The 27,164-nt window shown below is 38.5% G+C and overlaps 1 protein-coding gene across 1 annotated transcript in view; it reads left to right on the top strand.

The window, feature by feature from the left end:
- OBSCN (obscurin, cytoskeletal calmodulin and titin-interacting RhoGEF) overlaps window positions 1-27,164 on the top strand; it is a 4,979,884-nt gene that overhangs the window by 3,139,397 nt on the left and 1,813,323 nt on the right. Inside the window, exon 47 of the mRNA XM_044066040.1 lies at window positions 20,309-20,575. Within this exon, the coding sequence (XP_043921975.1) occupies window positions 20,309-20,575 (267 nt within the window). The remainder of the gene's footprint in view (window positions 1-20,308; window positions 20,576-27,164) is intronic.

Below are 27,164 nucleotides of genomic sequence, written 5' to 3'. Positions count from 1 at the left end.
TAGAGTTACACAGTTAAGGCTCGTGTAAGTAACACAAGCAGAAAGCTAACATTCGAAGTGGAAATGGATGATGATGATGAAGGGGGGGGGGGTTCAAGAAATAAGGAGAGAGTGGGATTTTGGATGCAAATCCTTAAGGAGAGTAACAACAGCCAGACAGCATATATTTATAAAGTAGCAGAAAGTATTCTAAGAACTAAGACAACACAAAAATGGAGAAAGGAGATTCTGACAATAGGAATGACTGCAATTAGGGATACAGAGAATAGGCAAGAGGAGGCTGGAAGTTACTGGAGAAAACTGGCAAAGGATCCAAGGTACTGGGAACAAATAACTAAAGAGGGAAATGAGTGGGAAAATGCCAGGAAAACATTTGGACTGCAGACTAGAGACTTCTCTGTAAGAATTGATGTCAGATTATAGGTAAAGAGAAAGAGCTAGGGTAATCCTAAGTGGAGTACCTTCTATGGTAAAGTTTTTATTGATATCTAGAAAAGAAGGTGCTGTTAAAAAGGGGATAATTAATACGCCATATAAAATATATCAGAGGAGGTTAGAAAAGATTGAAAGAGAGATTGGATAAGCAGTTCACAAGAAAACAATGAAGAACATATGTATGGCTCCCAAGTGTGCAACAAAGTCTGGAAGATTTAGGAGTTTTGCTTGTGTTTGCATAGTTATTTTATAACCCAGACAGACTCCAAAGAATCTTTTGTCAGGTAGATGGCAGATGATGGAGATGTGATGGGCAAGAAGGAGGTAACTGAGAACATATGTTTTGGGAGTGTAATGAGTTGACAGACTTTAAAAAATCCCTGCAGAGTACTCTGTTAGTAGTTTTGGGTGAGCAAATGGGTCTAACTAAAGAAATTATTTGTTGCCCTGTGATGCAAGATCTTATTTGCGTAGACATAGTAAGGCCTTGTTAAGCTGAATTCTGGTGGCTGCCAAAAAAGGAATTACTAGAAAATGGAAATCAACATCTAACCAGCTGTATTTGAAGTATTGAATATTGTAACATTGACAAAAGAACAAATTTTCTGAAGGAAGACTGATGTTTAAGGGAATGTAGGAATTGATCGATTTATGTAACGTTAGTCTGATGATACTTAGAAAAAAGAAAATATGTGAAGTAAATAGGACATGCTGGAGGGACAGATTCATAACCCAGAGGCTCCCTTCACTCTGGAATAAAATCCCAGTCCAGGTTAGACAGAGTCCCTCATTGACTCTCTTCAAGAGGAATCTTTATGAGTGGATGGGAGATCGTAGGTTTACCCCAGGTATCACTTCTGTGTCACTGTTAGACAGAGGCACAGTATACTAACCTCAAAAAAGGGCATAGCAAAATTATTTTAAAATGGGTGGCGAAAGCCAAACACACTCTGGCTAGGCTTATAAATGCCCTATGGCAGATAGCCTAGTATGAACCTATGAACCTATGTATAATGTTTGTAACTGTGAGCATGTTAACATGGTTTGTTTTCTTTTATTTGGATGTATGTTTCCCTATATCTTAAGTGATAATTCAGTAAAGGTGTTTAAAAAAATTTAACTTATCCCATTTGGTTAAAGATTGGCCTTAACTATCCCACAGTCGATAATTATATATTACTCCAAATGAGACCATCACCTTTGGCAAACGATTGTGTCAGTCTCTTCTGTGTTAAAAGTTATGCAGGAAGGCTACAGATAACATTGGATACAAAAAAACTCTTTCCAGGGGAATTCCTTACCATGCACCAAACCAAGCAGAATATTTTCCATAGATTCCTCAGTTTTTACATACTCAAGGAGTCATAGAACCAGTGCCCATAAGTCAAAGGGATGTAGGCTTCTATTCCAGAATGTTTCTGATACCAGAGAAAGAGACCTCTTGGAGACAAATACTCCATATTCTGTTCCTAAACATGTATGTGAAAGTGCCAAAATAAAAAATGTTGACCTTATATAATCTGTTACCCCTCATTCCTCCCACAAATTATATGGTTACACTAGACTTAAAAGATGGTCATTACTGCATTCCCATAGACACACAGGCTTCAGGAAATTGCTTAAGTTTTCTATGTTTCTGGGTTACATTATCAGTTCTTACCCCCTTGCAATATTTACAGCTACAAGGGTGTTCACGAAATGGCTAGCCCCAGTCATAGCTCAATGCAAATTGAATGGCATTCACACATTTCCTTATTTAGATGACTAACTTATCTTTGCAGTGTCTTTGATTTCAAAAGTCATTAACCTGGGTTATGTCTCTTTTGAAATACCAAAAAACATGTCTTAGCTCAATGCCAATACAAAATTCTGTTTCATGCAATCCAGCAAAGCTTTTGGGTTATTTGCCCTTTATTGGATTCACTTATGTCTCTTCTGACCTATCTGGGCATCCAGATAACTGTTGCAGAATCCTCTGATACTCCAGTCTGTCTGAACTGTGTTTCTTAGCTTCTTTTCTGACACAAGAGAAGCTGGATTTGTATCTGCACTCATTCTTGAGCTTATCCAATCAGTCTCAGACTTCTGTAAGGGAATTTCTCAAGATCCTAAGGTTCATGGCTTATATGATTGGCATGATTCTAGTAACCATGCTACACATGAAAAAGATGCAATAGTTTCTAAAAAACTCATAGATTCAGCATTTACTTCCTCTAAAGCATAAAATTCCAGTTTGGACTTTCTAAAAACGGAACTGTATTGGTGGAGTCAGCAAATTCAGATGAATCCAGATGTCCTTCAAGGATGCATCTGCAGTCATAACATATGGGTTGTCCTGCCTCAGGCAGCCCTTCGGTCGGCCGGATTCCAAAGTCTGGGTCTGGCCTCAGATGAATCCAGGTCTCCATTTCTCTCCTCAGACCCCAAACCGATGTCTCACCGCAAACTCTTCAGATTTTGCTTATGAAGCAGTTTACATGGGAGTAAAGATGCAAGGCCTGTGGAGACATTCAGACAGACCATAGCACATTAGCATATGGGAGATGTTAGCCGTGATCCTTGCCTTAAAATCTCTTCATCAACTATGGTCACCAGTACCTCTTCAAGTGATTACAGGCAATACCACTGTCATGTAGTACAAGCAGGGAAGTGCAAGGACATACCCCTGGCTATGATGGCTTTTAAGGTAGTGGTACAGCATTCCTTAACCCTCAAAGCATTTTCCATTCCATCAGAGGAAAATATAATGTCAGACAGTCTATGCTGGACCAGGAGAGATCCTCACAAATGGAAACTGAATGAGGTAGTCTTCCAGGAACTAATCCATCTTTTGGGAAAAGCTCAAAGAGATCTGGTTACCTCCTTTTAAAACAAACAACTAAATAAATTCTGTTCCAGAACTCCATGCAAGCAAGCCTGGAAAACAGATGCATTTTCATTCCCTTGGGCAGGAATATTATTTTATGTTTTTCTACCAATTTCACCAATATCCAGGGTACTTCTGAAGATTCAGAAGCACTCCACAAAAATCATTGTGGTGACTCCATTGTTGCCCAAGCAACATAAGTTCTCCCTTCTTATGGACTTGGTCAAGGGCAGTTACCAGAAGCTTCCTCACAGACTGGATCTATTGACACAAGATGGGGGAGTTAGATACACCTCAGTCTCAGTCAGCTTCATCTGACTGCCTGAATGATTTATTTGTAATATCTTTTATAGCTTCATTTGATGAGGGTGTGCAGCAGGTAGTAAAGGGAGCAAGAAAACCTGTTATTAGAAAACCATAGCTTTAGGATAGTCCACACTCAGGCCTGCTGCTTCTGGAAATGTTTGTAGTGGTTTGTTTGTTCTGAGCAAGTTTTCCAGGACATCTTGGATTGGAAGGGACCCGTATGCACTTTTGTGAGAGAATTGTGTTTGATTGACGCCCGACTGGTAAACGGAGGTCGGTGTAGGGCTTGGAATAAGCATCCTCAATGGTCCTTTTGAATTTTGTTAAGAGGTTTTTTTTTTTTCAAGTTTTATCTTCTGGTATTTAGGCCCTGCATCTGAGCAGGTTTCGGCTTGTTTCTATCGAGCTGAAGTGAGGTGGGCTAGCAGCCACAACTCTGAGCTGAGATACCAGACAACTAGAGGCTTCTAAGCTTCCAAAGAAAACATAAATTGCCTGTTTTTTTTTTTTTTTGCTTATTTACACTGTTTACTGCACTGTTTTATTGCCTGACACCTACTTTTGTACTGTATTTATTTACTGTGCACTAAATTACACTGTTATACTGCAATTGCCTGCTACACTGTGCCTATAAAATCAAATGTTATTACTTTTTTCACTGTTTAGCAAGCTTTTTTGTGATTTCCACTCTTTGTTAAGTATTTACTGGTATTTTTTCATTATTTTAAAGCATCTGTTCTGCCTGCTCTGGTTTTCTTACCAAGCAGTTCTTAAGTAACTGATCTTTTAACTGTTAAAATCATTCTTCTGAGCCTCCTGGCTGGTTTTCTGCTGTTTTAAACATTTTTCAGTTTCTCACTGCTATTTTTCTGCTGTGTTAAATATTCTCTAGTGTTTCACACTGAAACTAGGGTAGCTAGTAGCTGTAGAATAGCCCAGGCCTGCTGCTTCTGGAATTGTTTGTAGTGATTTGTTTGTTCTTAGCACATTTTCCAGGCCATCTTGGATTATAAAAGGCCCATCTGCACTTTTCTGAGGAATTGTGTTTGATTGGCACCTGACTGGTAAAGGGAGGCCAGTGTAGGGTTTGGAATAAGCATCCTAATTGGTCCTTTTGAAGTCTATTAGAGTTTTATTTCAAGAGACAGTGTAGCAATTGCCTCATGTACACAGAGAACCCTCTACTAATAACACAGTCTAGTACAGAGTGCAAGAGATTTATTTACACCAAGAATCTGGAATCCATGCTCTCCCTCACTCAAAACAGTAACACAGAGAATGTTGTCAGCTCACCCACCACTACATTTTCACATAGTACCACTACTCATACACATAGTACGCATCATACATGTAAAGCAACATACACGGAGGTTCTCAGTTTACCGAAACTCCAGAGACCTCCAAAACACAAGTCTGCTACAGCTAACACACTGTCAACAGCACCCGTGACACATAGCAAAACCAGTGCCTCACCCACCAAGCCCATAAGGCATAACACTTAAAAAACAAGTTTTCTTGTCATTGGAGACTCACTAGTGAGACACATGGATGTCGCACTCACCAGATTGGACAAGGAGAAAATCACGGTCATCTGCCTGTCCGGTGCCAGGATTTGCCAAATCATGCATGCACTCGGGTCTCTCAGCAACAAGTACCGTTATGACTCTGTCATAATTCATGTTGGTGTGAATGACCCAGACGTACCTCTGGACTATACGAAGAGAGACATGGTCGAGCTCTCTGAGCATGTGTCCCAGGCAGGTATGTCCGTAGCATTAAGCAGCATACTACCCTCACTTAGAATGATGCCACAGTGTAAACAAAAAACAATTGATTTTAATAATTGGCTTAGTTTTTTGGTGTCATTTCAAGGGGATCCAGTTCCTGTCTACCTGGGAAGTCATGGTCCAAAAACCTCTCTGCTTTGCCAGAGATGGTTTGCACCTGGCACCACTAGGCTTTCAGCTGCTGGCAAAGCCTGTTGCCTTCCATAGTGTCTTTTTTTAGGCAAGGTCTCGAAAACAGTATTACGGACATGAAATTAACCAATCAGAACAAAATAAGGGTCATGCTGCCAAATGCTAGGAGCTTAAACCAAAAACTGCACTCCCTGGAAGCACCTCTGTCACTAGAAGATGTAGATGTCTGTGCAGTCACAGAAACCTGGTTTAAGGCCTCAGGGAGTACCCTGGCCGTACAAGCCTACAATGCCTTCCACACCTTCAGACCACAAAATGAACAGTGAAAAGCAAAGGAGGCAGTGTTTCACTCTATATTAGAGATAAATTCACTTCATGTCAAGTTAGACTGGACAACTCCATGGAGTTACTCCAGGTCCAGGTTACTCAAGTTCTAGTTGGTTATAGATCCCCCTGCATGGATCACAACAGCCATGAAGACTACTTAACCAAACTGAAGACAATCCAAATTTAACAAACGCACTGGTTATGGGGGATTTCAGTTATCCCTCCATCAACTGGGAAACCTACTATAGCCCAAACTCGCTAGCAAAAAAGTTCCTTAACTTTGTGAATTCAAATGCCCCGGAGCAAATTGTCCATACCCCGACAAGAGGAACAAACATTCTAGATTCGGTCCTCACCAACATGTCAAACAGGTGCACTGCTGCAAACGTTGGACCCTCATTAGTTAAAACTGACCACAAATCAGTCACCTTCGAACTGATGCTAACACCAGAACTCACAAAGGGTGAAATTAGTCTAAAAAACCTTCACCAAGGCAAACCATACCCTCCTAGGTGAAGGCATAAATGCATTCCAAACCCCATCCCAAGCTGAAAGTGGCAACTACACTGAAACTTACACTAAAGCCCTGTACAATCACTTGAATAAGTGTATAAACTCAGCTGTACCAGATAGAATCAAAGCCAGAGCCCCAAGAAAAATCAAACTGCCATGGTGGACTTCCAGCATCAACAAACTCTACAATAAGCACAAAACGTTGCTGTCCAAGAAAACAAAGACAAGGACCCAACAGTGGAAAAGCACCCTCCCCAGCCTTAACAGGCAAATAAGACAACTTGTCAAATCCTCCAAGACTCCTTTGAGAGAAACCTAGCAAGTACTGCCAAACATAACCATAAGGCCTTTTACAGCTATGTATATAACCTAAAGGGTAGTCCCTAAGCATGTGCAGAACTGGTGAAAAACGGTATCAGACACACTCACCCCACAAAGATAGTGAACCTGCTAGAAGATAGGTTTGGTGAAGATTTCACTCCCTTATCCCCTCCTAACTTACAACAAACCCTTCCCCAGACTCCCTCCACCTTACATATTGAAGAGCAGGTCCTCAAGGCCATGTCCAAGGCAAAGAACACGGTCTCTATGGGACCAGATGACATCCCAGGCTATCTTCTAAACAGGTTAAAATATGAACTAGCATCACCACTAAGTACCCTTTTCAGTCATAGCCTAACCACAGGCTTTGTTCCTGTGGAATGGAGAACAGCTACAGTTATTCCCATCCACTGACCAGCCTCATCTGTAAGTCCATGGAACATGTCATTATGGACTTCATAAAGACATAGGTGACCTCCAAACCCTGGATCTTACCAAATTCGGCTTCATGAAGGGCAAATCCTGCCTGTTAAATCTTTTGGATTTCTTTAAATGTGTGACCAAGGACATTGATGAGGGCAAATCTGTGCACACTGCATACCTTGACTTGGCAAAGGTTTTCAACACAATCCCACAGTCAGGCATTACAGATAAACCTAGCAAATGTTGTAAGATGAGTTACCAGCTGGCTCACAAACCGGACACACACTATCAAAGTGGGTGACTCCACATCAACCAGACGTGTTACCAATGGGTTGCCACAGGGGTCAGTGCTGGGGCCCTGCTGTTTGGTATATACTTTTCAGAATTACAGGTCAAAACTAAACGGTTGTGGCTGACCAAGTTTGCAGACAACTGCAAGTTAGGTGCAATCATTGAATCCCTAAATGATGTCAGTATACTCCAGGAGAGTCTCACACAGGCCAACGACTAGTGTATAAGTCATGGTCTCAAACTGAATCTGAATGCAGAGAAATGCATCATAATTCCATTTGGCACAAACAGTGTCCCTTCACACTATCAGATCAACAACAGTACCCTAAGTACCCATGAAGTGGTAAGGGACCTGGGATCACAGGTTGACCGCGACCTTAACTTTGACCGCCACATCTCTACCTTTGTAAGGAAAGCTTTCCACGTAGCTCTCTTGATTAGTAAAGGAATTGCATTGAGAGCAAAAGAAGTTATAACCACCCTATACTTGGTACTTATCCAGCCCATAATTGAGTATATAATGCCCAATTCGGTATGTACTGTACTAAGCACCTACAGCAATTAGAGAGACCTCAGAGATTTCTAGCAAAGAAGATCAAGGGCCTCCAGAATGTGCCTTACACAGACCGACTAAAATCTCTGTCACTGTAGTCCGTATCGTATAGACTTCTTAGGGGAGATTTATACCTGGCCTCCAGAGCAACCCAAAACCCAAACAATGAACTTAGTGCATATCCTTAAATCAAATGAGTCTAGGGCTACGCATTCCAGGGACTTAAATATGGCCTGTGACTTAAATAGGACATACTGGAGGGACAGATTTATCTCCCAGCGACTGCCACATCTTTGGAAGAGGCTACCAATTCATGTGAAACAGAGCACCTCTATGACGCTGTTCAATAGGAGCCTGGATGAGTAGATGGGACACCGTAAATCGTAAACTTTTACTGGTGATAGCAACCACAACCCTCCTGGACACGGGCAGTCATCACTAAATGCATTTTTGTGTATTGACTAGTAATTTATTTATTTATTTGTTTGTTTCAGTTTGGTGATGGGAAGTCCACTGGGCCAAGAAGAGCCCGTTTTCAGTGGAGGCCCTGGGAGAAAAGCTCCATTTAACAGTAACAATAACAATAACAATAACAAAGGTGCATATCAAGCAATAGCATATAACGTGATGAGAGTACAGTTAACTAAAAGAAGAGATAACATTTGTATACAGAGTAGCAGTAGCATGTGCTGAGAGTACAACTGATAAACAAGAAAAGATAACATTTTTATACAGAGTAGCTGCAGTGGCAAAGGATATTCATTCTGTAATCAGACTAGGTCTTAGTAAAACATTTACAGAAATATGATTTACAGAGGATGCATAAGGAGCATTACTAATGCATATCAGGTAGAGGAAGTACTATTTGGTGATGGTGTAATTAAGTACATAAGATGAGATGCTTATGGATACAGATTGGCTGTGGTGATAGTAAGCAGTTATCCATGTAAGGAAAATAATACAAGCATTCAGAGTATTCCTTATAGAGTACATTTCCAGACATAGGAATTACAGTATTATATAAGATATAAATGTAAGTCTCAGAAGTAATGAAAATGGGGTAGAAAAGCAGTCAAGCAGTGGTAAGCAGAACTGAGGAGATTGTATGTAGGTGTTGAAAGGGAGTGACTGTAATTGCTGAGATAAGAAAAGATGAGTGAGGATGGGCTTATGTAGGAGAAGAACAGGGGCATATCCATTTAGATGACAGGTAGGAGTGTAGGATGGATTTGAAGTTGGTGTGGTTTGAAGTGTTTTGAAGGGAGTGGGGAGCGAGTTCCATAATTTGGCTAGGGAGTATGTTAGCAGAAGGTGGCCGGGGGACGTGAAGGTTTGTGGATTTGGAGGAGGTTTTGGTTTTCTGATCAGAGTGAGTGGTTTGGTATATAGAGGATTAAGGTGGTGGAGAGAGTGGGACAGCTGGATGGCTTGAAGATGAGCTTATGGGCTGTGGTGAGTTTGAGGAGGTTTAGATAGTTCTAGCCATTCTAGAGATTGGAGGGAGAGGCAGCGATAGGAAGAAATTTTGCAGTTGGTGGCGAATTTGCTGATTTTATTTTAGCAAGATTCTAATTTGGATTGTAAGCCGAGTTGGAGGTTAGTGAACAGGGGTGCACCGTACATGAGGGAGGGGAGAAAGTAGGAGGAGGCTAAGGTCTTTCTTGTGGAGGGTGTGAGGTAGCGATTGTGTCTATATAGGAGTCCTAATTTTTGGTGGGTTTTTTTTATGGCTGTTTGAATATGGATGTAGAACATTAGATGCTCGTCAATAGTGAGACCAAGCAGCTTAGTGTGAGATACAGTTTCAATGAGGGTGTTATTTTGGCTTAGTATAGTCAGGGAAGAATTATCAAAGAAGGAGATTCTGGAAGGAGTAAAGATCATTAGTTTAGATTTGTTTGCATTTAGGGCGAGATGGTTGTTTTGCATCCAAGTCTCTGTTTTAGTAAAAGCTGACTGGGTTTTTAGTAGTAGGTCAGAAGGGGAGTTAGTAGTGCCAATGATTGTGGAGTCATCTGCATACTGGATCAAAGAGGTATTGTGGATAGTGTGGTGAAAGTTACTGATGATGACTGAGTGAATCTTACTTCATATTCTACAGAGACAGGGTCACATTAAGAACAAACCCCTCTTTCATGCCAAAAGTGGTTTCAGAGTTTACTTTTAATCAAGACATCAGTCTTCCAGCTTTCTACCAAGTATCTAAAAGACAGAGAGAAAGGATTCTACATACTCTGGACTTGCACAAGCATCTCAGATACTGTCTTGACAGAACTAAAGCCTTTAGAAATGCTGATCAGCTATTTATTTCAAGAGACATCCTGGGTCTTAACAGACAGTTTCCAGATGGTTGTCCTCAGCTACTGCCTTCTGTTATTCCCACCATGGCAGATCCATTCCAGGCATTGTCAAGGAACCTTCTATAAGAGTTTTGTCTTCTTCGATGACATACTGGAAAGAGGTACATGGTCCTCTGTATATGGCTTTACAAAGCATTACAAACATGATTGCCTTTCAGTGTCTGGGAAAGCTTTGCTAGGACCATTCTCCAGGGGCTCCTAGATCCATGTCCTTCCTATGCCCAGGTTGGATAGGCTTTGGTAATCAACCCATATAGCCTAAAGGCTACTGCAGCAGTGGGGATGGTAAACATAGTACAGTTGTGTAACTTGCACTTACCCATAACAGTAGATGTTTGAATTCCTCACTTCTGCACTAGCTACACCCACTCTCCATCCTCCTACTCTTGTATATAGTTGGAGTTGGGATATAAAGTAGTGTTCTTTCTGTTGCTACTTTATATGTTTCTTTGATATTAATTGTTTTGGTTCAGGATTGTTAGGCTTCTTTCTCTCTTACTGTCTGTATGGGCAAAAAAGTTCTGAAGAAATGTTTACTCTGACTACTCATTTCCCACCTTGGGTCTAGCCATTCAGCAGCAAAGTGAAGATATGAGATGGGAGAGCCAGAGCTTTGTGAAGCTGGCCAGTAGTTGTTTGCAGGGCAGGGAAACAACCCAGATAGCTTAAAACTACTACAGTAGTGAGGAATTTGGGCATCAAATGTTATGGTAAGTGTATCTTACACACACATACTTTCCTTGCTGTTAAATAATAACATAGTCGAATGAAATAGTTATCTTAATAACTTATTAGCTGATCTTCATGAAAGAAGTGATCTCATTATCACACTAGTCTTGTATTTACCTTGTTTCAGTTAAACTTCACTGCAGTAGAGTTATCAGATGCTTAGTAACTACACTTTTTAAATACTATATTACTGCAGTTAAAAATACTCATTTTACTGGGCTTTAACAGCAGAATTACTTCTCCAGGAATCACAGATATAAACCTTGTAGTGAAATTTAAAACAATTTTTTATTTATTTATTTTACATTTGTTGACCGGGCTAGTCTAACTGGATATATGTCCATTTTCAGTAGAGGCCCGGGGAGAAAAGCTCCATATAAAAAACAAGAACAAACAAAATATTACAACTTCGGTTACAGTTCACTTGTCAGACACAACAGGTGTTATCACATGGTAACTTAGCATTCATGATAGAAAAACAGCAAAAAAAAAAAATATATATATATATATATATATATATATATATATATATATATATATATAGAAAATCCTTTTTTTTTTTTTTTGGTGTAGTTGACCAAACAAATAGTAGAAAAAAAGAGTATTCAGAAGAATGTAGGAGATTCACAAGACAAAGTTATAAATCAGGCACAGGAAAATATAATAGATATATACAAGACTGCAGAATTAGTTAAGAGCAGTGACTTAGCTATAAGACAGTAAAATAACAATACATTATTTCAAGGGTATAATAAGTCTAACTAAAAAGGTAGTGGTCTTAAAGTGGCTATAAAGTGAGTATTAAATTGGTGCTATACTCTAGAATGACTGAAAGAGAGATCTTAGTCAGGGTTAGTACAAGGACATAGCCAGTGGGTTGCAAGGTATAATTTGAGTTTCTTTTTGAATAGTGTAGTTGAAGAAAGAGATGTGAGTTCAACAGGTAGAAGGTTCCATCTTTTTCCCACATTGTAAGAGAAAAGGGAATCTCCTGCTTTATTGTTGGGCTTTTGTCTAGATACCAGTAGTTTATTTGCTGAGCGTGGGTTTATGAGATTTTATATGGGCTGATTAGACTCGTGAGAATTGGTGTATTAAATGGATGATGAAGGGTTTTATGGGCAATAATCAGTTGGTGGAATATAATTTGATTAGGCAGTGCCAGCCAACCCAGTTGCTTCAGATTTTGGCAGTGGTGGGTTCTGAAAGGGGAGCTGGTAGCAAATCTGGCAATGTTATTGTAGGAGATTGCCAGTTTGTTGAGGTTGCTTTTAGTTAGATTTGTGTATATAGGAGAGGCATAGAAGAGAGTTGAGATAAGGTGGGTATGGGCAATAGTATTTCTAGCTATGGGAGTAAGGAAGGATTTATTTCTATAGTGAGAGCCTAGTTTTCGGTTAACTGATTTTATTGTAGTATTGATATGAGTATCATACATAGTTCAGGTTGTGGTCAATAGTTACTCCTAAGAGTTTGATGGTAGTGTCTTGAGATACAATTGTGCCATTATTAGATTTGGTAATGAGGTCGATTGGGGTGGACTTTTGTGTAGGAGTAAAGATCAATAGTTTAGTCTTTTTGGGGTTAAGGAGAACACAACGCTGTAAAAAACATTCTTCTATTAGTTCAAAGACATTTTGGGTGAGGGACTGCAGTTCAGCTAGATCTGTAGCTGAGCATATTAATGTGGAGTCATCATCGTATTGTATGCATGTAGCTTGGGGGATACTTATAGTTAGATCATTTATAAAGATGGAAAATAGAAGAGGGCCTAGAACAGAACCTTGGGGTACACCAAGGGTGACAGGAAGATGGGTGGATAGACTGTTGTCCTAAAGCACTGCTTGTTGCCTGTTATCTAAGTAGGACTTGAACCATTGGAGTGCTTGAGTATCAAGTGAGAGGGACTTATGAATATTCAGCAATAGGTCATGGTTAACCATGTCGAATGCTTTTGAGAGATCAATAAAGGCTGCAGAGGAGAGGGTGTTATTGTTACAGTTTTTGTTAATGTGGTCAGAAAATGATAGGAGGGCAGTAGTGGTGCTATGGAAGGGTCTAAAGCCATGCTGAGAGCTAGCTAATAGTCTCTTTTGTAGAAGGTGGTCTAACAGTGGACGGTGAATGCATTTTTCCATAATTTTAGCTTTGGGAGAGAGTAGGGCAATTGGACAAAAGTTAGAAAGTTCTGTTGAGTTGCCACCTTTGTGTAGGGGGATTATCTATATATATATATATATATATATATATATATATATATATATATATATATATATATATATATATATATATAAACAAGCAGTGTTAAACATGATTTACTGATCTAGCTACAGCTGAAATAGTATGCCTTCTAAAAAGATTTTGATGTGCTTGCTTTCTGGAAGCGGGAACAGGGCTGCTAGTGAAGGATAGATAGTCATAAATGAGTGACGTCCCTGTGAGACTCCCATTGCAAAGGCTGCCTGCACATCCTTGCACACTTTTGTAAATCCTAACCCTGGCTCTGCCTCTTACCCCAACCCTACATATTAACTTGAACAACAGTATAACTATTCGGACAAAATGTGTCTGATGTTACTGTTAGTTTTTTGTTATTTTTTTTTGTAGTTAACCAGCCTCAACAGGAGGTTTTTTTCCCTTTTGCAATGAGTTTAATGTTGATCATTTGGTCGATTAGGGTAAGTATCAACATACAGATTTCAATTTAATGATTGTCGATTTTCTGCACTTCAAGATTGTACTATATATTAGATATATTTATACAGTGTGTGTGTGTGTGTGTGTGTGTGTGTGTGTGTGTGTGTGTGTGTGTATATATCTATATATATATATATATATATATATATATCAAATACAAACTGAACCCAGTCGGAAGGTATGTCCAGCCGAGTAATACACTCCAAACTCAACGAAAAAACTCCTTGCAGAGATAAGTCCAACACAATAATGTATTCGAAATTCAGCAACAAACTCCTTGTAAAGATATAAAAAACTTTTTATTAACGTTAGCGCTTTCGCGGATGTTCCGCTTCCTCAGACGTTACAATTAATTAAAATACAACTAGAGTTTTAAATACTTCATTTCATATATCGTCATATCCTGGTAGTCAAAAACACTACATCATTTCCTGTCATTGCTACATTTCAAAATCACACAAACAAATACATTACATTCATACTAACATATATAAAAAACCTCATCTAATTAAATATATGCAAGGTCCATATATTAATAATTTAATTAAAATCTATCTAACTGTCAACAGTGTATATAGCAGCATATATGAAATAGATGCGCTCACACGGACCAACAAAAACTCTATCAAATAACATAATATCTAGCAAAATATAACTTAACAGATATATTTTAACGGCAATTTCAAAGTAAAAAACAAAAGGCACACATAATGAAGGACAAAAATCTAAAATGTAATCATTCAACTTAGACAGCATCCGATGGGATTGGAAAGACAGAAATCAAGACGTAAGCATTCAACTTGAACAACATCTGATAGCAGCTATAGAGCAGCAGTTTAAAATAAAAACATACGATTAGCTGAAAGATCCAAAGCATAGTTGTTTGGCTTAAACACAGCAGTATTAGACATCAGCTACAGCATTGTAGCATCTGATAGCACCTATAAATCAGCAGTTTAAAATGAAGACATACGGTTAGCTAAAAGGTCCAAAGCATGGTTGTTTAGCTTAAACACAGCAGTATTAGACGGCAGCTACAGCGTACATAGTCAGTTGGCATTATTCCAATTGTTGATATTATTTCATCCATAGGAAACAATAGTACACATCTAGCTATGTAAATCACTACTAAATTAGAAACTGTAAAGGGTCCAACATAGCAGCAATTACAAAAAACCATCAATACACTTACGTACATTTAACATAAATAACAATCCAAAATATGACCAGTTAGTTCGAATGAATCAAACTTTGCGCAACAACTTCAACTGACGTACTCAGCTAACATTGCGTCATATCCTGTCATTGTTCCAATAGTACAATACATTAAGAAACATCTGAGATAACTATCCAGCACTTGATATAATCCATTATGTGATCACATCTACTAATTAGAACTAGAAACATAGAAATATATATAATAATATAGATTATTAACTGTTTGCCTAACAGTATAAAATAACAACCAAAGCATAATCTATCAACCAACTACCAAAATAACATATGTACTCATAGAATTGAAAATATGTATATAGTGGCCCAGGAGCAATCAAGAAGTTATTTAACATTTGTCAGATCTAGATTTAAGTAGCGGTTTTAGAGGCACACAATCATTAAGGCCTTTACCCCGATGTGCTGCCAACCGCAAAATCCATTCACTTTCAGACAACTCAGTGGTATTAACCACATCACCCCCTCGTATATTAGGTATCTGAATATGTAGTACCTGGAATAGAAAAATATGTTGGTCAAACTGGAGAATATGTTTGGCAATAGCACTATATGTTTCTGACCTATTGAAACAATAGAGATGGTCCCTAATACGCTCTCGTAATGTTCTATTCGTCTTCCCAACATAAAATACAAAACAAGTCTGGCAACATGCCACATAAACCAGGTTCCTAGTACTGCAATCAGCTTTACATCTAATCTGCCAAAGTTTCCCATCATTGGGATTCCTAAAAAATCTGGACGTATCTATATGTGAACATTGAGGACAGGAACCGCATTTCCTAGTACCATAATCAAGAACAGCGTTATTCAACTTGGTGGTTACAGCTAAGTTGGGGAAACATAAACGTTGTTTCAAATTTTTTGAATTATTAAAGACATAACGTGGACAGTTCCCCACTATCCTTCGCATGTCATCATCTACTGTCAAGATTTTCCAATTATCCTGCAGTACTTTTTGAACTAACCCTAAATTCTTGACATACGGTAAAACCAGTGGTAGTTGTAAGGTATCTCCTAGTTGACCACAGTCTTTGTGACGGATCACTCCATCTGAGTAGTACGGTCTGCCCTTACCAGCCCTAAGTTTCTTCACATCTTCACATATGAGATCCAAGTCCACATGTCTGTAACCTCTATCATAAAAGTCAGCTTTCAGCCTTGTCAATTCAGAATGAAACATAGCATCCTCAGAACAGAGCCGAGAAGTTCTAAGGGCTTGTCCCCTGACTAAATTGGTGAATGTCTTGGGATGATGCATGCTATCTGCTTGCAAAAATGAAGCCCTATAGCAATTTTTCCTGAAAATATTGGTCTTAAATGTACAATCATCCCTACATATTGTGACGTCCAAATAGTCAATGTGATCACCTGAATAATTCATAGTGAACTTAAGAAAACCATCCAAGTTATTAATGTGTTGAAAGAAGGATTCTAAGGATGCACTGGTGTGGGTTAGTTCAAAAAGTACTACAGGATAATTGGAACATCTTGACAGTAGATGATGACATGCGAAGGATAGTGGGGAACTGTCCACGTTATGTTTTCAATAATTCAAAAAATTTGAAACAACGTTTATGTTTCCCCAACTTAGCTGTAACCACCAAGTTGAATAACTCTGTTCTTGACTATGATACTAGGAAATGCGGTTCCTGCCCTCAATGTTCACATATAGATACGTCCAGATTTTTTAGGAATCCCAATGATGGGAAACTTTGGCAGATTAGATGTAAAGCTGATTGCAGTACTAGGAACCTGGTTTATGTGGCATGTTGCCAGACTTGTTTTGTATTTTATGTTGGGAAGACGAATAGAACATTACGAGAGCGTATTAGGGACCATCTCTATTGTTTCAATAGGTCAGAAACATATAGTGCTATTGCCAAACATATGCTCCAGTTTGACCAACATATTTTTCTATTCCAGGTACTACATATTCAGATACCTAATATACGAGGGGGTGATGTGGTTAATACCACTGAGTTGTCTGAAAGTGAATGGATTTTGCGGTTGGCAGCACATCGGGGTAAAGGCCTTAATGATTGTGTGCCCATAAAACCGCTACTTAAATCTAGATCTGCCAAATGTTAAATAACTTCTTGATTGCTCCTGGGCCACTATACACATATTTTCAATTCTATGAGTACATATGTCATTTTGGTAGTCGTTGGTTGATAGATTATGCTTTGGTTGTTATTCTATACTGTTAGGCAAACAGTTAATAATCTATATTATTATATATATTTCTATGTTTCTAGTTCTAATTAGTAGATGTGATCACATAATGGATTATAACAAGTGCTGGATAGTTATTTCAGATGTCTCTTAATGTATTGTACTATTGGAATAACGACAGGATATGACGCAACTTTAGCTGAGTACGTTAGTTGAAGTTGTTGCGCAAAGTTTGATTCATTCGAACTAACTGGTCGTATTTTGGATTGTTATTTATGTTAAATGTACGTAAGTGTATTGATGGTTTTTTGTAATTGCTGCTATGTTGGACCCTTTACAGTTTCTAATTTAGTAGTGATTTACATAGCTAGATGTGTACTATTGTTTCCTATGGATGAAATAATATCAACAATTGGAATAATGCCAACTGACTATGTACACTGCAGCTGCCGTCTAATACTGCTGTGTTTAAGCTAAACAACCATGCTTTGGACCTTTTAGCTAACCGTATGTCTTCATTTTAAACTGCTGATTTATAGGTGCTATCAGATGCTACAGTGCTGTAGCTGATGTCTAATACTGCTGTGTTTAAGCCAAACAACTATGCTTTGGATCTTTCAGCTAATCGTATGTTTTTATTTTAAACTGCTGATCTATAGCTGCTATCAGATGTTGTTCAAGTTGAATGATTACGTCTTGATTTCTGTCTTTCCAATCCAATCGGATGCTGTCTTAAGTTGAATGATTACATTTTAGATTTTTGCCCTTCATTATGTGTGCCTTTTATGTTTTTTACTTTGAAATTGCCGTTAAAAATATATCTGTTAAGTTATATTTTGCTAGATATTATGTTATTTGATAGAGTTTTTGTTGGTCCGTGTGAGTGCATCTATCCCATATATGCCGCTATATATACTGTTGACAATTAGATAGATTTTAATTAAATTATTAATATATGGACCTTGCATATATTTAATTAGATGAGGTTTTTTATATATGTTAGTATGATTGTAATGTATTTGTCTATGTGATTTTAAAACGTAGCAATGACAGGAAATGATGGAGTGCTGCTGATTAGCAGGATATGACGATATATGAAATTGAAGTATTTAAAGCCCTAGTTATATTTTAATTAATTGTAACGTCTGAGGAAGCGGAACATCCGCGAAAGCGCTAATGTTAATAAAAAGTTTTTTTACATCTCTACAAGGAGTTTCTTGCTGAATTTCGAATACATTATTGTGTTGGACTTATCTTTGCAAGGAGTTTTTTCGTTGAGTTTGGAGTGTATTACTCGGCTGGACATACCTTCCGACTGGGTTCAGTTTGTATTTGAACTATTTTGGGGTTGTTGGTACGCTGTTTTTGATATATATATATATATATATATATATATATATATATATATATATATATATATATATATATATAAAACTTTAATATCAGTTGCGAGATTGCATCTTGTGTGAGTTATTGTGTTCCCGAACTAAAGAAATGAAAAACAGAAAAACATCTGCAAAACATGTGAAATGCAGAATGGAGAATGTCGAATTCAACATTTTTTGAACATTCTCCACACATCTGAAAAGAGCAGTGTCCTGCAAAACACAGTAAAGAACATAAGTATGTATGTATGGGTCTACTTTTGTTTAACAAAATGACACATTACCAAAAGTGAAATCTTCAAGATGACAACACCGAATATCCACTACAACAATTCTTTAGAAAGCTGAAACTTACTACAACGAAAAAACAACTACTTAGATTAAGCAACATTTCAAATGACAAACTTACATGTTTTTACATTCCTGCACCCCCCGCACCCCTGAAAATTATATATGCCACCTCCAAGATCGTACTATAGTGGGGAAAAGGGTAAATTTCACAATCTTCACTGTTCTGCAATCTCTATTCAGAAGCTGCGAGTGCTAGGTCACATTCGCAATTGCTTTTTCATTGTGGTAAGTTTCTGCATTCTAAGGTTTCGTTGTAGTGGATATTCGATGTTGTCATCTCGGAGATTTCACTTTTGGTAATGTGTAATTTAGATAAATAGAAATAGACCCATATATATATATATATATATATATATATATATATATATATATATATATATATGGGTCTACTTCACATGACTGAAAACTCATTTGACTGAATTTCATTTGACTGAGACCACAATACCTAATTTTCAAAATACTGAAAACCCATTTGACTGAATCTCATTATACTGAAAGCTTACAATGATGAATTTCAAAATACTAAATTTTACACCATAGAACTGCACACTTACAACACCAGTGACTAACTCTTTCCTGAATTTAAAAACTACTTACTTACCCTCTTAACAGAAACCGGACAATATAAAACCAAACTAGTGGGGGGGGGGGGCTACACCTCCCACACCCAAAATACACCCCCTAACTATATATATAATAACTCCAGGATTGCACTACAGTGGGGGAAAAGGGCATATACCTTTTACTTACCTTACAGTACTCTACACGCTGCCACTACTGCTGGGAATGCACAAAACATCTGCCGTATTACTTTAAATACTTCCCATACAAATGTAAAGAGACATACCCACATTTAGAAACATTACAACACTACTTTCTGCATGACTGTCGGTATTCTGACAGTCAGCACTTTGTTACAGTAATTCTTTTTATCACAAGCAAGTACAGGTGAAGGGAAACCCACATCATGTCTAGGCTTAAAATTCAGTATAATGAGATACAGTCAAATGAATTTTCAGTATTTTGAAAATTAGGTATTCTGGTCTCAGTCAAATGAAATGCAGTCAAATGAATATTCAGTCATGTGAAGTAGACCCATATTTCACACACACACACACACACACACACACACACACACACACACACACACACACACACACACATTTAATAACTGTGTTTGTTGGTTATTTGATAAAAAAAGTTATCGCAGTCATTTCTTTACATTTTCAGCACAAGTTTTTTTTTTTTGGTAAAATCTAGTCTGGTAATATTTTGCTGGTTCTTTTATAGTCAAACTTTGTTCTTGCTCTTTAATTTCAAATGCCGAGACTAAAAGTCTATAGACTGTAAATGAAACTTTCTGTGGTGTTGATCATCCAGAAAAAAACTTCACCTATTAATTTTATGATTTATTTATATTTCAAAAGCTACCTCTATACTCTTCAAAGAACAGCTTCAGAATAAAGAGGCTGAAGAGGGTGATACTGTCACATTACGTTGCAAACTTACTAAACCTGATGCCTCTGTGGAGTGGAGAAAAGATTCTGCAAATATTATTCCAAGCCAGAAGTATGAAATGAAACAGAGAGGTGCCACTGTTGAGCTGGTTATTCATGATTTAAAACATGAAGACTCTGGAGACTACACCTGTGACACAGGTTATCAGCAGACCACAGCTTCTTTAATAGTGCAAAGTAAGTCCTTTACAAAAGCCGATAAATTTTCAATCAGAATTGTAAAGCTGAATGTTAATTTTAGTTAGATTGTAGGAAAGCCCTATTCAGCATTCATGTATATGTAAGGCCTAATTGTTAACAAAAAAATCTCTTTATCATTTTAACAGAGTTGAAGCAAAATGAGATGAAACCATGTTATTTAAAGTGTCTAGAAGGACTGCAGCTGAAATAACATGTCAAAATTGATAATTGATCTTAGGTTCATAGGTTAATTGGTTTGGAAACACTTAGAATTTTTTTTTGCATTTCTTTGCATTCCCTACCTGATGTCACACATCCTTCAGCTGATTGCATTTTCATCTGGATCCCTCCATCGCTCTTCCCTAATCAGGTACAACTGGACATGCCCCGTTACCAGGTGTGCCTCATGATTCTTCAGGAGGTTAGTCTTGCCCTGGGGAGTAAGGGAGCCAGTACTAGCTGTGATTTTAGAGCTAGGAGCTGTAAAACGTTGGTCAAAGTTCATAGCTGTGGGGTGTCTAGTACAGTGAGACCAGGATATCTTCAGTGCTTCAGGAAGAATTGCTGGTTTGTGTTATGTTTTTGTTTTGACTTTCCTGAATTCACAAACTGTTTTATTGCATTTTAGAAATGTCTTAAGGTAATGCTAAACTTTACCCACTCGGGTATTGTAGAAAAACTTACCAGCTTAAATGTAAATCCATATGTCACAAGATGGGTTGCAAACTGGCTTAAGGACAGAACCCACAGGGTTAGAGTTGCTGGCGCTGTGTCAGACTCCAAGCCGGTCACAAGTGGTGTCCCACAGGGCTCGGTCCTTGGCCCCCTATTGTTTGGCATCTACTTCTCAGAAGTACAGGCCAACATGGGAGGACTTTGGCTGACAAAGTTTGCAGACGACTGCAAACTGGGCGCCATAGTGGAAAGTGCATCGGACACGGATATCCTTCAGAAGGGACTCACGGAAACAGATAGCTGGTGCCAGAGCCATGGCCTGAAGTTAAATGCCAAAAATGTATAGTCATACCCTTCGGGAAAAACAAGGTAACCCCAAGCTACCATATAGGTGGCAATCCACTAAGCACAGAAGAGGTTATCAGGGACCTGGGGACCCAGGTTGACAGTGGCCTTTCTTTTGACACTCACATTGCTAAAGTGGTTAGAAAGACCTTCTACATTGCCCACCTGATCATGAAGGGATTCACATCCAGATCTAGTGAGGTCATTGTTCCCTGTACTCTTCACTTATCAGACCAATGATCGAGTACAATGCCCCATTCGGGATGTATCTCACCCGACATCTGCAGCAATTGGAGAGACCCCAAAAGTTCCTCACCAAAAGGATAAAGGGACTCCAAAAATCTGTCATATGCTGCCAGATTGAAGAAACTCCAGCTCTATTCAGTCGCATACCGTCTGCTCAGAGGTGACATGTGCCTGACATACAAGGCCATGTCCAACCCGGAATTAATGGACATGCTCTACCTCAAAAAATCCAAATCCACCAAAACCACTAGAGCAAGCGACTTAAACCTTAGCACGGCTATAAATAGGACGTGCTGGAGGGATAGATTTATCACTCAGAGACTCCCTATGCTGTGGAATAAAATCCCGGTCCATGTGAGGCAGAGCACCTCGCTGACTCTGTTCAAGAGAAATCTAGACCTGTGGATGGGAGATCGTAGGTTTACCCCGGGAATCATATCTGTGTCACTGCTGGACAGAGGCACAACAAACTAATGGGCACAGTATTTTTTCATATAAGGGGTGGCGTAAGCCACAAAAATTTGGGCTAGGCTTATAAATGCCTTAGGGCAGATAGCCTAGTATAAACCTATGAACCTATGAACCTATGAACCATTTGCATCACTTATTTCAAGGCATTGCAGGCACTAATATATGTACCAACAAATATTATTAGTCTTTTTTATTTTATTTTATTGGGTCTAAATTACTCAGCCCATTAATCTGACTGCAGCTTTCGGTTTTTCAATTATGATAGCAGGAAAAGCAATTAATTGTCAAACAGGAAACAGTTATCAAGCTCATGGAAGCCCGTTCTTGTTAAGTGCAGGGGTGATGCAGTTTAGCATTAAGCAACTGCACATCTAAAACTTTCCCAGTATACTAAACTCCTAGACTTTATCCATAAATGCCTGATTGGTGATCTTCCTCTTCACATCTCTTATGCCATGCTGGATACATTAGAAGAGTAGCCCAGGCTACGGACAGACTCTTTTATTCGGGTGAGGGTGGGGGTGGGGCTGGGGGGCATTTTCTGTGTTTAGGATGGTTTATTACAGTCACTGTTATGGTTAGGCTTGCTTATTCTTTCATCATTGATTTCAGGTTAGATCACGCCTTTTATTGTTAAACAAACTTTCAAGCCGGTATTGTCTTTGTTCCCTTTCCTGGGTATTAGGTGTTTTCTAGCCTTTCTGGTTAGTAAAACCTTTTAGTGGTGTTCCTTTTTGCTGGTTTGCTTTAAATTAAATAAATAAATGCATACATGCTTACATAAATAGATATATAGATTAGACAGATAGATGCAGTTAATAAATAATTAAAATCTTTACTACTGCTGCTGTAGTGTTTGTCTTCTAATCTTTGTTGATTACTACTGAACTGTTAATAATATGGAATATGTCTTCTGTGAAGTGTGGAAATAAACTTTCACCTTAAGACAAACATATTGAATGTCTTGTTTTGCCTTAGAAAAGAACATTATGTGAGAAAGTGTGGTATTTTCCAATCTTTTACACTGCACCCTTTTCAAGATAGAAAAAATAACGTACTTCTTAATTTAAAAAAAAAAACAAATATACCAGCAGCCAGGGCCAACAACTCTTATTTGCTAGTGGAAGCGTCTGGAAGCTCAGACTCTTGCCAACTGATTGTTCAGAGAGGAAGCAAATAGGTCTACTTGAGGAGCTCCCCAAAGACCCCCAATCTAGTTTCCATCCATGGCCCTTATGTTGCTCAGCTTGTCTGCCACAAAGTTTTGCCCTGATGGAATGTAGGATGCCTGTAGAGTGAGATTATGCTGTAAAGTTATATCCCAAGCTAACACGGCTAGTCTGCAAAGGATGTATGTACTGGTTTCCCCTTGCTTGTTGATGAACCACATGAGTGTGTTACTGTCTGTAGCAACTTGAGGAGGTCCCAGGGATCAAAGGTAATTCTGAGGGTTATGTTCATTGATCAGGGCAAGCATCTATTTTATATTTATGTGCTTATATCTGTCCATCAAACCTTGCACTTGTATCTGCCCTGAAATTGCTTCCCAGACAAAGTCCAAGGTGTCTGTGGTGACTACCTGCTTTGGAGCAGAAAGGAAGGAGGGGAGACCTGGATTTAAGGATATTTGATGCCTCCACCAAATTATTTGTCTTCTGACAAACACCAGCACTAGAACTTGAAAAGAAAAGGGATGTTGGTGCTAGGACCAAAGAGATTTCAGTTACAATTGTATCTTTTTCATGCGGAGTCTTGGGGATCATGAGAATCATAGATGCCATGAGACCCAAAATCCTGATGTAATCCCTGAAAGTGACTAAAGCTGAGTAGAAAGCTTTAGAACTAGATCTAGATATAGTTCTGTTTTATTCCTGTTAAATAAAAGCTCTTGGAACTCAAGTGTCCAGATGACACCTCAGGAACATAATCCTGTGTGAAGAAGTCAAAAAAGACTTTTGAATTTTCTCTTGGAATCCCATCTTGTTTAAGAAATCTCTCACCAAGTGAGAGATTCCTGACACTTTGAAAAAGACTCTTTAAGATAATCAGGTCATCTAAATAAGGAAAATGTGGATACCATGTAACCTGCAATGAGGTATTATTGTAGCTAGACACTTTGTGAGCACTCTTGGTGCAATGGACAGTCGAAGGGGTAAGACAGAGAACTGATAATGTGATCCAGACACACAAAATCTTAAGAAATGCCTGAAGTCTGGATGAATGGAGATGTGATGATTAGCATATTTTAAATCTACTAGAGGTAACAGATTGTGAACTAACATAGTTTTAAAATTTGGTCTCTATCACAAACAGGTTTAGGAAAGAAAGATCCAGCCTGGGAAGGAAGAGCTGGTTCTATCACTCCCTGTGACAGTATGTGTTGAAGGACAGGGGGAAATAGGGCTGGTATGGTCTGGTGGATGAGAACTTACTAGCTGAAAAGGAGAGGTTTCCTCTCACCGCTATCTGTAATCTTGATGAATGATCTTCAGAACCCATTTGTGTGAGACTATGTGCTGCTAAGGGAAAAGTGGAAAATCAGACTTTCTGGAAGGGAAAAAGGACTGCCAGGTTGGGAGTGGGGAATGGTCCCGTAAATAGTCATTCTGACTTGGACTGTCCTTGGTTTGAGGGAGGGGTCCTGAATTATTTTTGGTACCCCTTTGCCATTTCTTCTAAATGTCTGTTTACCTGGATTTTGTTGAGACTGTTTATTTTGTTTTCTTAGTGTAGAAAGTTTTTCTCCAAAGATAACTTATCTGCCCATTAGAAACAGACAGTCCTTGAAAGCACTGTATTAAATGACAGGAAAGCTCTGAATGGCTTAGTACCCAAACCTAGCACTTCTGCTCAAGCTAATTGTTTGGACATATGAAAGACACCCTGAAGCTTTGGAAGCTGTCCAACTGTTATATCCTTGGCAGGATATAACCCATACACCTAAGGCTTCTGCAACAGTAATCAATGTTATGCATAATGTACATCTGGTGAACATCATGGGACTGAAATGAGACAAAAAGGAAGAGTCCTGAGTTAATAATGGCTGTCTTCTACTAGGAAGTGTAGATACCTCTTGGACTCCCTGCATATCCTGATGTGGAGATAGGTATCTCAAAGGTCCGTAAAACACATGCAGTTTCCTTCTGATAGATATGGCTAGACTAGAGTACACTGTGACTATCTGAATGTTTTCTTCCAGAGCAAACAGTTTACATCGCTTAAATGTACTACAGTGGGCTTGAGGTCTTTTGTTTTCATCAAAACCACAAATAATCTGGAGTAGTAATGTAATCTTGGATGTATGTTTTTGTTCTAGAAAATTCAAGGCTTCCCTTCTTGCTAAACAATTTGACAGGATTGGGGAATTGGAAAATTGAGCATGGGGTAGGGACTGGGGCTAGGGAAGGGTATGGATTTGGATTGTACACCCTCTGAATATTACAATTCTCATCCCCTTGTCCTTCATAATGGCAAACCATGCAAACTGGTGGTGAGGCTGATGACCTGTCTAAAACTGCTTCCAGAGTGGGACAAATATCCAAGTCTTCAGAAGTTCTGCTGCTGTCCTTTAGAAGGAGGACCTTTGCTTTTCTGCTGTTGCCATTTATTCCTACCTCTGGGTGGGCAACCATTCCATAAGTTACAAAAAGTCACTTACACTTCCATTTTTTTCTGCTACTAATCATGTCTTAACCAAATCTGATTTTGGCTTCACTGCGATCTAAAAAAGAAGCAGGTTGTAGAGTTTGAAATGGCACACCAAGAGCTGTTTGTTTTTATTTAATTATTACTTAAGACATATGCAGAATACATTTATATAAGATAACTCAAACAATATTAACATGATCCAAGTTACAAATGTACATCACATATGATTTTTGTATAACTGTCATCAATCCAACATTACAAAAATTGCTCAATTCTAGCATTCCCTAAAATCTCCCTCATCCTCTGAAACATTGCTGTGCATGTATTGTTCCCACAATTTTCATTTTTTTTCTATGTAATTGGTCATATCCTTTTTCTAAAGATCCCACTTCCAATTCTTTTATCTCTGTTACAATATTCAGTACTTCAAATACAGTTGGTTTAGACTCTGATTTCCATTTTCTAGTAATTGCTTTTTGGCGGGCTCCAGAATTAAACTTAACAAGGCCTTAGTATTTCTAGGCGATTTAGATCCTGTATCCCAACAAAAAAATAATAATTTCCTTAGTTATACTCGTTTGCTCACCCAAAATGTCTGACAGAGTACTCTGTAGTCTGCGGCTCATTACAGTCCCAAACATATGTTCTCAGTTACCTATTTCTTCCCCATCACACCTCCAAATTTGCCATCTACTTGAGGAAAAATTCTTTGTGGAGTTGCTTGGTTATAGAAATGCCCATGCAAACACTTCCAAGCAAAATTCATACATCTTCTGGACTTTGGGAACCATACATACTGTATGTCCCTCACTGTTTCCTTATGAAGTGCTTGACAATCTCTTTTCCCAGTATAAAACCTGCTCTGACTGATTCCAATAGATATTGTGCAACATTTGATATTTCCTACTAAATATCTCTTTTTTTAACAGCAGCTTCTGTTCTAGAATCAGCTAAAATCTGTACCAGAACAGGTATTTCACTTAGGATTCCCAGTCCCTTTCTATTTGCTTATACTTTGATATCAGTCCCTAATAGGGAAGGCATTTTGTAGCTTGCAATGCTAATGTCTCCTTGGCCTTTTCCCATTCTATTACCTTTCTCTCTCTAGTTATTTGCTCCCAATACCTTGTTTCCTTTGCCTAATTTCTCCAATAAATCCCAGCTCCCTGTTGACTATTCTCATTCTGTCTACACTTAATTG

This window comes from Protopterus annectens, chromosome 3.part0, assembly GCF_019279795.1.
Source record: "Protopterus annectens isolate FY-2018-M chromosome 3.part0, PAN1.0, whole genome shotgun sequence".
Taxonomy (NCBI): domain Eukaryota; kingdom Metazoa; phylum Chordata; order Ceratodontiformes; family Protopteridae; genus Protopterus; species Protopterus annectens.
Note: the sequence above shows the minus strand (reverse complement) of the source record. Positions and strands in the feature narration are given on the sequence as shown.